Source organism: Danio aesculapii, chromosome 24 (genome assembly GCF_903798145.1).
Source record: "Danio aesculapii chromosome 24, fDanAes4.1, whole genome shotgun sequence".
NCBI classification, from domain to species: domain Eukaryota; kingdom Metazoa; phylum Chordata; class Actinopteri; order Cypriniformes; family Danionidae; genus Danio; species Danio aesculapii.
Window position 1 is genome coordinate 40,022,460 of NC_079458.1, and position 12,976 is coordinate 40,035,435.

The 12,976-nt window shown below is 38.2% G+C and overlaps 1 protein-coding gene across 1 annotated transcript; it reads right to left on the reverse strand.

Moving 5' to 3' along the window:
* Positions 1-6,087: 6,087 nt before the first annotated feature.
* Positions 6,088-12,779, reverse strand: nrn1a (neuritin 1a). Its single transcript, XM_056450575.1, has 3 exons — positions 12,402-12,779; positions 9,560-9,704; positions 6,088-7,642 (listed from the first exon to the last, which is right to left on the reverse strand). Exons 1-3 carry the CDS (start codon positions 12,454-12,456, stop codon positions 7,414-7,416), a joined length of 429 nt encoding a protein of 142 aa, XP_056306550.1. The 5' UTR covers positions 12,457-12,779; the 3' UTR covers positions 6,088-7,413.
* Positions 12,780-12,976: the final 197 nt, after the last annotated feature.

Genomic DNA, 12,976 nt, shown 5'->3' on the forward strand with positions numbered 1-12,976 from the left:
CGGCAAATTGAGACGTGCACTGAGACAGCAATAAATGAACAGATTTGATCCAAGAGTATAACACACCATTTTAAAACAAGGACGCATAGAAGAGAAGCAAATAATAGTAAAGGTGTTTTAAAGTCCCTATCACATCAAAGTAAAGTTTTTTAGATGCTATTTACGCTAGTGTGCTGTAAAACTGTGACAAAATCACATTAAGAAGATATAAACATACAATGCTTGCAGTTTGTTACTTGGCCTAAATGGATCAACAATTTTTGACGTCACAATTTAGATGCCTAGTGGGGTGCATTTCCGAAAACCACCGTTTGCCAACTAACTCAACTAACTAAGTTCTATCGTTACAAACATAGTTAGCTGATTTGGCGTTTCTCAAATGCATCGTTCCAACGAACATTCGCAAACTGCATCGCAAACTTTTACGCTTGCAACTACACCTCTAGAGCTGTAGTTAGATACCTAGTTCCTGGTTGTGTTCTATTCCCTGTTATCCCCCCTATGCCCTATTCATTTCGAATGTTCCAAAATTTTAACTTGGAATTTAAAAAAACATTCATCTCTCTTAGGTGTAATTTGCTTTGAAAGTATTTTTTACAGTTCAGTTTTAGTGATCTTCATATTGACAATTTATGAAGCGCTAATGTCTTGCAGTACTTCAGTATGAAATTTACTTTCTATGTGCTATTTGATTGGACAAGAATCACAGGACTGATTATTCAACGTTAGCCAATCCCCAGAGACAAGAAAAGAAAGTAATGACTGCATGGTTGAAGGAAAGTAGTGGAGTAAAAGTACCAATACTGCACTAAAAATGTACTCAAGGGAAAGTAAAAATACACCTTTTTAAAACTACTTAGTGGATAACAATTCAACCCAGGCTCATTCTGAAAATGAAGTGCCGTGGATGTTTCTGGAGACTGCGAAATACGTAGCCGGATGTACGTACGGCTGCATTTCATTTTTTTAGGTGAACACTGTGGGGCGGTGTGACGCCGTTCCTTTCGGCGCTTGCTGGCCGGCCGCTCGCCACCGTGTGGAGGGCTTTCCCGCCACAACCAGGGTGTCCGGTTAGCTCTTCGTGTACTTTGGCGGACTCGATGCGCAAAGAGGGGTTGACCACAACGACCGGGTTCGAGTCCGGGGAAGTGCGGTTCCAGAAATCAGGTAAGAAAACAAAAACAAATCCAAAAAATAAAGCGAACAAGTTCGTCACAGGGTGAGAATGTGGTCAAAGTCAGAAAACATGGTTAAAATCAGACGAGGGCTTTTCTTTTTCTGGACGGCTTTTGTGAATCGTCATTGGTTGGGTTTAAGGAAGGAAGAGGGTGGGTCAGCCAATTGGCCGGTCGCACGGTCAACCATTCTGTCATCCAGGTGGAAGCTCGTTCGACAGCGGCCTCTAGCGGGTTTACGCGAGAACGGCGTGGGAAAAAGCGCGCACAGCAGCCTCTCGCGGATTTGCGACAACAAAAATTGCTGAAATACGTACCTCCCGGGACGTATTTCGCGGTCTCCAGAAACGTTCGCGGGACTACGTTCTCAGAATGAGCCTGGGTTGTAACAATTCCTGATACAAACTACATCAATTACAGTAGTGAGTATTTGTAATTTGTTAGTTTACACCACTGCCCTTGAGTCTTGGTGACCATTTTTACATTCACAAACAGCTTTAATGCACACCACCTGAAAGATAATATCCATTTTGAAGGCCTTTATTGAAATAATGTCCTGCCTCCGTCTGCGATTCATCGCATTCATTACTGGTTGGCATTAATAGCTACTGTTAGATTATCCAACTGCTCTAATTACATCAGAGCGATGTGTTTGCTTCCCAGATGTGTTGAAATGGCCAGCTCTGGACACACGCGCCATTCGACTTAACCCGCTTTGTGCTTTTAATTATGACCCTTTAGTGAGCCACTCAGCATGAGGTGAGAGGATGAGGCATGTATGCTATTAAAAAGGTGTTTAGTCAACAGCAATTTGATTAATTTCTTCATTTATTTGCTGAAGGCGAAAGTTAATGTCGTTAGTAACCTCTCTGTTGAGGAAGGATAATGTTGCATGGTCTAAAATGGTGTTAACTGCGTCTTTCCATAGATATATATACTAGATATCGCATACGGAGCCTGAGCATGTGTCAATACCGCTGCCACATTTGTACAGTGCTCCCAGGACAGATGTCGTTCAGCCACATTAGTCAAGACTAAAGTCAATGTGAAGATGCTGGACTTTTGCGCCTGCAAACTGGTGTAGGAACGAGAAAACAAAGCATAAAGGCAGAACATTTCATAGGTAAGATTTCGTTTTTTATGATTTTGTATGTTACGAATGTTTTTTGCTAAACAAGTAACGTTATTTATGATACTAAAGTCACTTACTGCATTCATCATAAGGCAAAGTAGCACTAGCTTGCACTAAATTCTAGGCTTATGCTAGTTTTGTTAAATAAAATCAGCAAACAATGTAAATTAAATATGACAACAAGACGCTGCGGTGTCAGAAACGTGTATTATTGTTAGCTAAGTGAAGTAACGTTAGTATTTGAAGTACGTATAAGGGTGCCTGATAACAAAACAGTGCCTGCGCATCAATGTGCACACTGTCCACCCTAAATTATTGAATATTACAAATGTTATATGCCATTTAGATCATAGAGGTGGATGTGCACATTGAGACGCAGGGTTATCGAAGGTTCACATGAATTGTTCATAATGGTGATTCATTCACAAACGAATCGCTCCCTCCATTAGCATGAGAAGTGAAAGCAGGAGAAGGCGGTGTGTTTCAGGACTTGGATTAGATCAAATTTAACAGGGAGGGGGGATAATACATTTCCATGCACACAAACACACACTCTTTGTTGACAATGCCCGTGCGGTCACTTATCCATCAATGTAGAAAAGTGATGTAAAATTATAATTTTTGTAATTTAAAAAAATATTTGGATACTGATCACCGGGAAAACGCTTGATCGTAGATATATGCATAAATGTTTGCATATCTCTGGCTCTGGATGGCCAGTCCTCCACTAACTTGGTCCCACATTCATTTCAAAGGAGCGCTACCCTGTACTAAAATGGCGGCTCTGTTGACGCATTCCTTCCCATAAACAACAACAGTGTAGGCGACATCTAATGTAAATATCTATGGCGTTTTTCGGCCACTATTCTTCAAGTAAGAGCGGGCGCAGTCATATGAATCTTTTTGGCTGGAGACTTCCGGTGTCATTCACTTCCATCAAAGAGCTTTGAATGACCAAGAGGCGACACTCAATAGAACATTACATTGCAACAGCAGCGCCCAGCAACAGCCCCACGATTCTGCCATTTTGAAGTGAAAGTGGTCGGCCGTCCATTGGATCCTATTCCTGTCACGATGACAAGCAGCTGCTTTGCAGTTTATTTATTTATTTAAAAAGCGCATTAAAGCTGAGATACAACCTAAAAGATAACAATACAACACTTACTTTCACAATCATCAGCACTTTTGATAGTTTATTTTACAAACCCTGCTGAAAAATCTAGCTTAAACCAGCCTAGGCTGGTTGGCTGGTTTTAGCTGGTTGACCAGCCTGGTTTTAGAGGGGTTTTGGCCATTTACAGGTTGGTTTCCAGTCATTTTCAGCCTGGTCCTAGCTGGTCAGGCTGGAACCAGCTTGACCCGCCTGGTTTAAGCTGGACATAACTGGTTTTGACTGGGCTCCCAGCCTGTCTACCAGCTAAGACCAGGCTGGAAATGGCTGGAAACTAGCCTGGAATAGGCCAAACCCCCTCTAAAACCAGGCTGGTCGACCAGATAAAACCTGCCAACCAGCCTAGGCTGGTTTAAGCAGTTTTTTTTTTCAGTAGGGGACTTATAATATGCTGTTGTTCTGTTGGAATTTTCATTCCAAAATGGCCGCCGCGCCGTCAAGTGGCTGTTTCCCAAATCGCACTTTAGTGTCGCCTCTTGGTGATTCTATTCTCTTTGCTTCTATTGATATTTAGATGTTAGAAATGGCTCTTTATGCTCCTTTATGTTGCAAACAGATCTTATCTTCTTTTTATGTGCAGTCATAAACACACTAGTTTGTAGAGCAAGCGGTGTGGCCGTTTTCTGTCGTATATTATTGCTGGTCATTTCTCCCATAGGCGACTGAATCGGAAGTTCTCGAACAATCAAAAACGGCGCACTTCCGCACTGCAGAATAGAGTCAGTATTGTTAGATGGATTTTTTAATGCATGACTCCATTGACTGAATGGCATAGAGCCGGATCCTTTCAAACATTTTAATGCAAAAAAAAAAATTCAAAAACACTCCAGCTAAGTGTGTTACTGAGTTAAAGACCCGGCCGTCCGCGATGCTCTGCATGACTTGTCCTGCATTTGTGCTCGCAGCACTGTGAGAAAAGACACAGCTAAATAAACAGTGCCATGCCTGCCTGGCATTGGCATGGGCGCATTGATTAATCCTGCCAGCCCTGAAAAATGGTCAAGCATAGTGTGTTGTGAAGCAGCAGTAGGGGAGCCAGCCATCTCAGTGTGAGTGTGTGCATATGTGTGTGTCCTCTGTTTCCATTGTTAAAGATTAAATGTCACAATCCAGTATTTAATCTTCATTTCGCAGAATTGGGAAATGTTCCAATGAGTGTTGCAAAACTAAAACAATCATAAAAGAGTCTTAACTATTAAAAAATGTATCTCTGTGCACTACACAAAGATCTGTGGAGGATAATATATTCAGTGCCAGCAACAGAATAACATGCATTTTAATGAGATTACAAATGTAGTCGTCATCCCCTTCCAGGGACAGAATGAGTTCCAATCTCATTTTCAGCTCAAAAAGGAGCACTAAAAAATGTGTTTCAGGACTTGAGTACCATTCATGCAGTCTTACACCTCCAGGGAGAAAACGAGTGCTTATTTTACCACTGGTGCAAATAAGCTTATTTATTTCTGAACGTATCAAACGGAGTTGTTTTTCCATACAAGGTCTGATTTATATTGATTTTTAGAAAACCTCTACTAAAAAACGAGTGCTGAACGTTCCCATTTTTATCACCCATCATGCACTGGATGTATTAGATGTATATATTAGTGCTAATGTTTTATGATAAAACGAACTGTATTCCTCCTGTATTTAATATCTTAAAAACATATTGCAATGTCTTTGTCTGTAATTATTGAATTATTAAAACTATGAAATTCATATTTAATGTTGGTTTACATGTGCAAAGATTTTAAAAATAGATCAAATTTAAAAATGTATTAGTTTAGTCAGTGATTATTTGTAATCATTAACGTCTGGGCTACTTTAATGCAATTAAAATTCAACAAATTATTTGCCAAATGTATCCGGCAAGTCGAATAGACGCCATTTGATATCATGTTTTAGACCTTTATTACTGTGTCAAGGTCATCTTCCACAAATTTGACCTCCAAAATGGTCCAAAACTTTAATATATTTAATAAATATATAAATTATTTATTGAAAATTAATCTGCATTAATAATTAATAATGTGCATTAATAATTAAGTAGCTGGCGTATTCACGTGCAAGTAGAATATTTTTACCTGATAGTTACAAGGCTTGACATGTTTAGAGTACATTTTAGTCTAAAACGATGTATTTTAATTGTCCTGTGTTTATCATGTCGATTGGTCATGCAGAAGTGTCTAGAAAAGGATAGATATTTCAGAATAAATACTAAAGAAATGCCTTCAACATAATTTTTCAATCTGGTGGTTGTTTTCGTTCAGACAAGCGCCTTATATGCTGCAGAAATGCGCTGAGCGCTGGAGAATCAATATGAAATGACTCTCTCTGCCATCTTATTAATAATGAAACAATACGTCTTCACTCGACAGAGTCTCGGCGTCGCGCGCGCCTGCGTGCTCGTTCACGTCCAAGAGCTGGAAGAAAAAAAAACACGTGTTTAACCTGAATCTTTCGTTCCACCCACGCACACAGAGACTACATTTTATATCTATATGTGACCGTAATTAATTATCATTCTTTAACGCATGTAGCCATGCGGCTGTATTTTACATTAAAGCGAGATGCATGGCAAGGACCACATAAAGGCACCAATAAAAACAACACACTCTTCAAACAGTAACTGTTTTATTTAGTACTTTTAAATACTTCTTTTTAGCAGTCTATTTTATATACCTGTATAATCAATCTGTTTTAAAACTGTTTCTGTTAAAGTATCTCTCTTTTCTTTTCACATACATCTCTTATTTACTTTATGGTTTTGAATATTCAGGTATTTCATATGCAACATCCCCAGAAACGAACAAACGAACGAACAAAATACACATCTTCTGAAGGCAGTGAAACGTGGTCTATGCCTTGGCAACATCAAATAAAGCTAGCAAAATACACTTCATCCAACTATTAATGTCAAGGTCCAGATATTGTCGTGCTACGATACTGTCGGGGAAAATATCCAGGCCACACTTTACGCTGCAGTGTAATTACTGCGTAATAGTACTGAACTACGTGTACTTGGCGTGTAATTATTCTCTGGAGCTGCTTGTTTTGGTATTACACATTAGCCTATGCATGATGGACACTGTAATGTAAAGTGTTTCCTTTATAGCATGTGTCCCACATAAAAAAGAGAAATCTTCTTTCAATGGAATAGGATAACATTTTGGGGGAAATATGGCAACAGTCAACTCACCTCACAGCCTTTTTTATGGCTACATTTCACATGTCTGTGTTCACTAATAAAATCTCTTAAATATGTTTTCTCTCGTGTATTCCACTAAATAAATGCCTGTAATCATTCCTGAGGTATCATCATTATTATTAGAATTATTATTATTATTATTTATAGCCTCTTATTAGCTTTGTGATTATTGTTTTCTTTCTATATATCCGGGTCAGCAACCCCTCGTCACGCGTCATCCATGTACTTGGCTGGACTCTAATCAAATTAGAAAAAAAATGAAAACGAAATATCGACAAAGATCATATAAAAACAAACTGATGGGAGAAATATTTCCTATATCTTTCTATATGCATGATGACCGTTGAGAATGTGAAAAGCCTACAGTAATAATAATAATTCATTCATAACAGACGGTAATGTTATAAAATACTACGCTTCTAACCAGGACCTTTCAGAAATTTCAGGCCGTCATTTCAACTCAATAACTGATAAATATTTCATGAAATCGACCCAGAGTCAGGCAAATGTGCTTGAGCATTCCCAGAAGACTTCTTCTTGCCATTGTCTCTTGCAAAAAACGTCTTGTATTTTTTTCTCCAGATGAAATAGGTATATAAATCCATTTGGGTGAGGATGAATTTGATCGTCTTTAATTATTCTTCTTTTTATTCTTGCGTTGATGTCGTGTCTTGTCTTTTTTTTCGCTCTTCTTTTTTTCTTCTCAGATTTTTTTTTATCTTCCCGTGGGTTAAAACTGCATCCACGTCACGAGCGCAGACAGTGCCGTTAGGAGCAGCGTTACGCCGAACGGAACCGATGACCGGTTTGCGCCATTCCCGCCAGCACACAGTTCAAACAAGCTGCCGCGAAAGTCCAGATTTCTGGACTCTTTTTTCAGCTTCTCCCACAGATCTGTGGCTCCCTCCTGACAGTCTGCCAGAGCGGTGGTCGCACATGAATGGAAATCATCCCAGTAACTGCACATATTTCGAAAAAGGAAAGGAAAATAATCATTATTCTTCATTTTGTCATGCTTAACACATTAGGTTTTTATATTAATATGCACATATTATTAGGTTTTAATGCTATTTTCAGAGGGGTTTTGTAAATATAGCCTAGCCCAAGTGAATCTAAAATTAGTAACACATTTCCTCATTTAGCCTTCGATACTATAGGCTTATGAAGAAAGTATTTTCTGTATTTAGAAAATTAATTTGTGCGTATTATTTGTCGATAAAAGAAAGATTTCTTATATAAATAAATAAATATATATATATATATATATATATATATATATATATATATATATATATATATATATATATATATATATATATATATCTGTCTTAAATTTCAATACTCGTTTTATTTTCAATTCAGCTGAGATTGCCTTAAGTAATTACTTTTTATATAGCCTATACTGTAAAAAATTATATGATCAATTAGTCCTGACAGCATATGTTTTTAAGTCATTGTAACTTATTAAACAAAGCTAATCACATTTGAACCTAATTTTAAAAGTTATGCAAGCTTTTTAATTCAATTTAACATAATCTATATGTTTAAATGAACTCATAAGTTTTATTTGATTCAGCTTAAAAAATTAAGGCAACCAGGATTTTTACAGTGTAAAATATTCGTTCGATATTGACTTTAGGCGTTCTGTCTATATTTATTTATAGAAAATGCTGTTAAAAAAACTTACATAATGAAAAATGTTTATTTATTCAACTACACAATTATTAGAAACTCTAATATGATGCATAAAGCGTGCATGAAATATCCGGGCAATTGCATGTAGCCGCGTAAAGCAGGAGAAGAGGGCACGAGGGAAACCCGAGTTGTAATGCGGCTCCAAAGGGAAAGTCTCCATCGCATCACGTGATTTCTAGTGCCCTCCCCATCTCTCACGCTCTCTTACAACTCCCCTCCTGCGCCCCACCCCCTTCCTCTAACCCGCTCTCAGATTCATCATTTATTAATTTATCTCAGGAACACACGCCCACATTCAAACCCTGCATCAGCAAGTGGGCATGCGCGCGGTCGCAAGTAGGCTAGCCTGCTTCCACATAAATTAGAACATATACAGTGTTTGCTTTCAAGTCAGCAAACTGAAACAACATTGATTTTGTCTTGTGTTTGATCTATCATGTCTGAATATTTCGGTGTATGAAAATGAAATGCAATGCCAGGCGCGTTGGCGTTGTTATACCACGCTTATAGCGCAGCTCTCCCTAACATCCACCTTTTTCTCCGTATGTTGCTTGTGCTAGAGTTAAGGTGTTATTTACTTGTTCTATTTTACTCCTTGATATTTGGATATGTAGCTATCATAATATACAGTGTATTATCAATAATAATCAGAAACAGAAAACAATATTCACAGCACTTTGTCATTCTTCAGAATATTTAAACACATGTATTTAAAAAAGCCTCCGCGATGCAAAACAAGATATTATTTCATAAGTTTATGAGTTATCTAAATACGTGGAGATGCAAAAGGATCGTGCTTTCAGTCTCTGTAATAAGATAATGTTCCGTTTTGATTCCCTCAATCGTGACTGTAAAAGAACCGGTTATTTTATTGGGCGGATCGCTTACAATAACCGCGCATTACCTCCTGAGTTGATCCAATTATGGATGTTGACCTTTGGCCTCGGCGTGTAGAGATGGTTCATCTAATTGTAATTAACTGGTGAAACGCGAATAGCGCAAACTGGCTACGCGGCTCTATTTCTACTCATGGAGCTGTCGAATTAAACAAGGGGCCCCTCGTGCCATCTGGCTCCTCGATTTTTTTTAATTCATTCTCCCTCCCTGCTCTCCCTTTCTCTCTCTCACACACACACACACGCGTATATTTCATCTGTTGTGTGTATGCATGTTTCCCTTACGTGCAGATGGTCTGAAGGTTTTCCTTCTCGTCCAGCTCCTGTGGATAGTTGGCCATGTTCTCTCCCAGTTGAAGCAGGCAGTCGGAGAAACCTTTAAACACTGTTTCACATTTCCCAGCCGCTCGAACCGCCTGCAGCAGATAGGCTGGAAAACGAGAAATAACCATCACCTATTTATGCATGGGAGAGCAAAACCTTCATTTCTTTGTCATTAGATTTTTCTTGTACAGCGTTATTATTTTGTAGAACTACTCACGTTATATTCACGATTTTCAATTGTCATTTAGTTCTGTTCTGTACTATTTTAATCGTTAAATCTGGAAATGATTGAATGAATGCATGCATGAATAAATGAACGAACTATTTAATGCCATACAAGACTTGCACGCAATTTTGTTGACTACAATAGTGTGTGTTGAGCATGAGGGTGGCGCGTGGACAAACGATGATGTAATGCTTTACATGAGGGTGGGGGTGTGTGGGCTTGTGTGAGGTGAGATTTTCATTCTGAGTGATTTGTATCCCCCTCCCCTTGTTTTTACACATCTAGAAAGAAGTCTCTTTTTGATGACAGATCTATTAGGGAAAATGAGAACATTCTGGACACGGATGCTTTCCCTTTCCCGTCCAATTTCCTATTTGGGTCTTTGTGTTTCGACTGGGAGGTCACGACTTGATCAGTTGACCAGATCCCTCTGCTTAACGAACCATGGGCGCCAGTGGTTTCTCGGGTTCGTTAAGCAATGAAAAATTGTGAATTGATTGAGTTGTTGCGCTGTTCAAATCAGGTCGGGCCTCTGCCCATTGACTACAGTAATAATGGACAAGATCAAGAGGCACACACCCTGTACCAATGCAGACACTATAGACACTATGTAAAAATCCCAATCAATTGCTTTGCATGCATTGCATTGTTTCTAAATGATGCAGTAGACCTTGCATAGATTATTACCGTAAGAAAACAAGTGATTTACATGCAATAGGAAGTATATGCATTACATAGGCTACTCTAGCCTATTGCACAGTGCATATTTAAGCGATATGATCATTTACATTAAACACAGTGCATGCTATATTTCAATATTTGTACGCGAGTAGGAGTAAGTTCATCTGAATTATATTGCATTTATTAAATAATATAGCTGTCTTTACATTAAATCTATTAGGCTATGCGATTTATTTTATGGTCCTATTTTGCTATATTATTCGTTACACAATATATCTCTTTATATAACACTTTGCTATAAATTCACAAAAATAAATATATAAACGAAATGTAGATGCTATTATGATGGTTATTTTTTATCTCTTTCTGTAAAAAGCCTTTGGTCGATGCCACAAAGCTTAATTAGTTTTGTACATTATTATCCCTCACGGAATAAATAAATAAAAAAAACGCATCGAACAATGACACAAAACACTGAAATAATCAAGTTATACACTTAAGATTGTTACATTAAAATATTATATTGATTCCATACACAACGAATTTAAGGTGTAACCTTAACATGCCGCACAGAAGGCTTACATAACGAAATATCATGCTATAATTGTGATTTCACGCACAGATCGCCCTTCTAGTCGAAGCGCAAATGAACATTACAGCCATATATGCCTACAAACGACCATACTGAGTGAAAATAAATACACAGCTTTGAATTACATGCTACTCTTTGTAGTCTGCTGCATGCATTCTAACATTTGTCCTCGGAATAATTAAAATATTCAGACCTCAACATGGCGGAAATGAGGATGCGAAATACAAAGATGCTCATGCAGCTAGCTCTATAAAACATGGATGTATGATTTCGTGTTTTAAATACATGTCAGTCCCCACTGCCTTTATTCGCTTTATTGGAATCAAAAGACTCACTGCGAACCAATGGTGAATTATTAAATCGCTTTTCGTTGTAGGCATGATGAGCTATATTTAGAAACAACTGAGCATCTAATATAGACTCACCTATCCTACTGTACTAGTGGTCACGACCACTTTACTAGACACTGTCAGCGGTACCGGTGTCAACCTGGCACCGCATTATCTGTTCAATGAAGTCAGGAGGGGGGTTATTTCAAATTAATATAGTTCAGCTAGTTAGCTGCATCAGTTGTTTTTCCTTCACAAACATCGCTACTGATTTCAACCAAATGCACAACATGAAAATTTTATTGCAGAGCCCTGCGACAGCACAAACAAAAAGCCATTTTAAAAATGAAGAATATTACAAAACATGGCAGATTATCTTCTGCGAAGTCCAAAAACAACAATCAAATACCAGATTAATTTTCATAAAACTGTAAGTAAATTATATTGTTTGATTGTGTGGACACATGGGATCATATAGGTAAAACTCATGATGCAAACTAGATCTTTGCAAGTAAAACCTTGCAATAGAGCCGTGTTATATATGCTCTTTAATGTTATTTCTCAATAAAAGGTTTGAATAATTTATTACGGGGAGGATCGGGCGGTCCCACACTTTCACACTTTCAACTTGCTCCAACACAATTAACAGAGCTTTATTATTTCAGAAATTATCCAACACTGGATACAGAATTCTTTAGAGAATAATGTGTATTTTATTATTCAATCTCAGGTCAATCTCAAACATTTAAACCGCAGTTGGGACAGCAACATTGCAATTAAAACTGACACCAACATGCACTTCACAGATAAATATTATCAAAGGGCATATCTATTGAAATACTGTTTAAACGCATCAGCGTATAGTTATAACTATGTATTCGAAATGCCAATTAAAAATGTATATTAAAATAAATAAAATAAAAAAGAGGACAGGTCTGACAATCACAGAATAAACGTTAGAAATAATCTACTCACCTATTTGAACAGCAAGAAACAATGAAATATATCTTCCAGACAAAGTTAATCCCATCGTACGTCCAGTAAAACCATTGGAGTATATGCCAATTTTAGATAGTTGTGAGGGGAAAAGATTGCCAAATCTGAGCGTTGTACATCGCGGTTCAGTTCAAGCAGCTATTCAGAAACTCTTTGTGATTTTTTTTCCGATGTCGGCGAGGCGCAGAGAAGTGAAATGGTGCACCCCGTTAAGAGAAGGCGGTAATGCCTCGTGTTTTTTCTCTCCCTGCTTCACGCCCACATCTCAAGCTTGACGTAAAATTCACCGTCGGACTCCCCACTTCTCTATTTTCTCATTTGCTAGACCGGGCTGGCCCCTTTCTCCCCCCTCTCGCACTGTACTGGCATTTCAGGGATTGCGGAGATGTCCGCATATATCTGCTCTCTGGTGGTCTCACCTATCCAACCTCATGCAATGAAGCTCACACGTGGACCCGTGACCCATATATGGATACACGTGCAGACTTCATAGTGCTTAGTTTAATCATTTTATGTGGCTGGTGGAAAAAGGTGAGATTAAGTTTGGGTTCAGG

Bases quoted from the DNA above. Each gene is read 5' to 3' on its own strand.
- nrn1a (XM_056450575.1), bottom strand. From the start codon at position 12,456: ATGGGATTAACTTTGTCTGGAAGATATATTTCATTGTTTCTTGCTGTT. The intron at 9,705-12,401 runs GTGAGTAGATTA...CTCGTTTTCCAG, and splicing joins GTTTCTTGCTGTTCAAATAG to CCTATCTGCTGCAGGCGGTT. The intron at 7,643-9,559 runs GTAAGGGAAACA...AAATATGTGCAG, and splicing joins AACCTTCAGACCATCTGCAC to TTACTGGGATGATTTCCATT.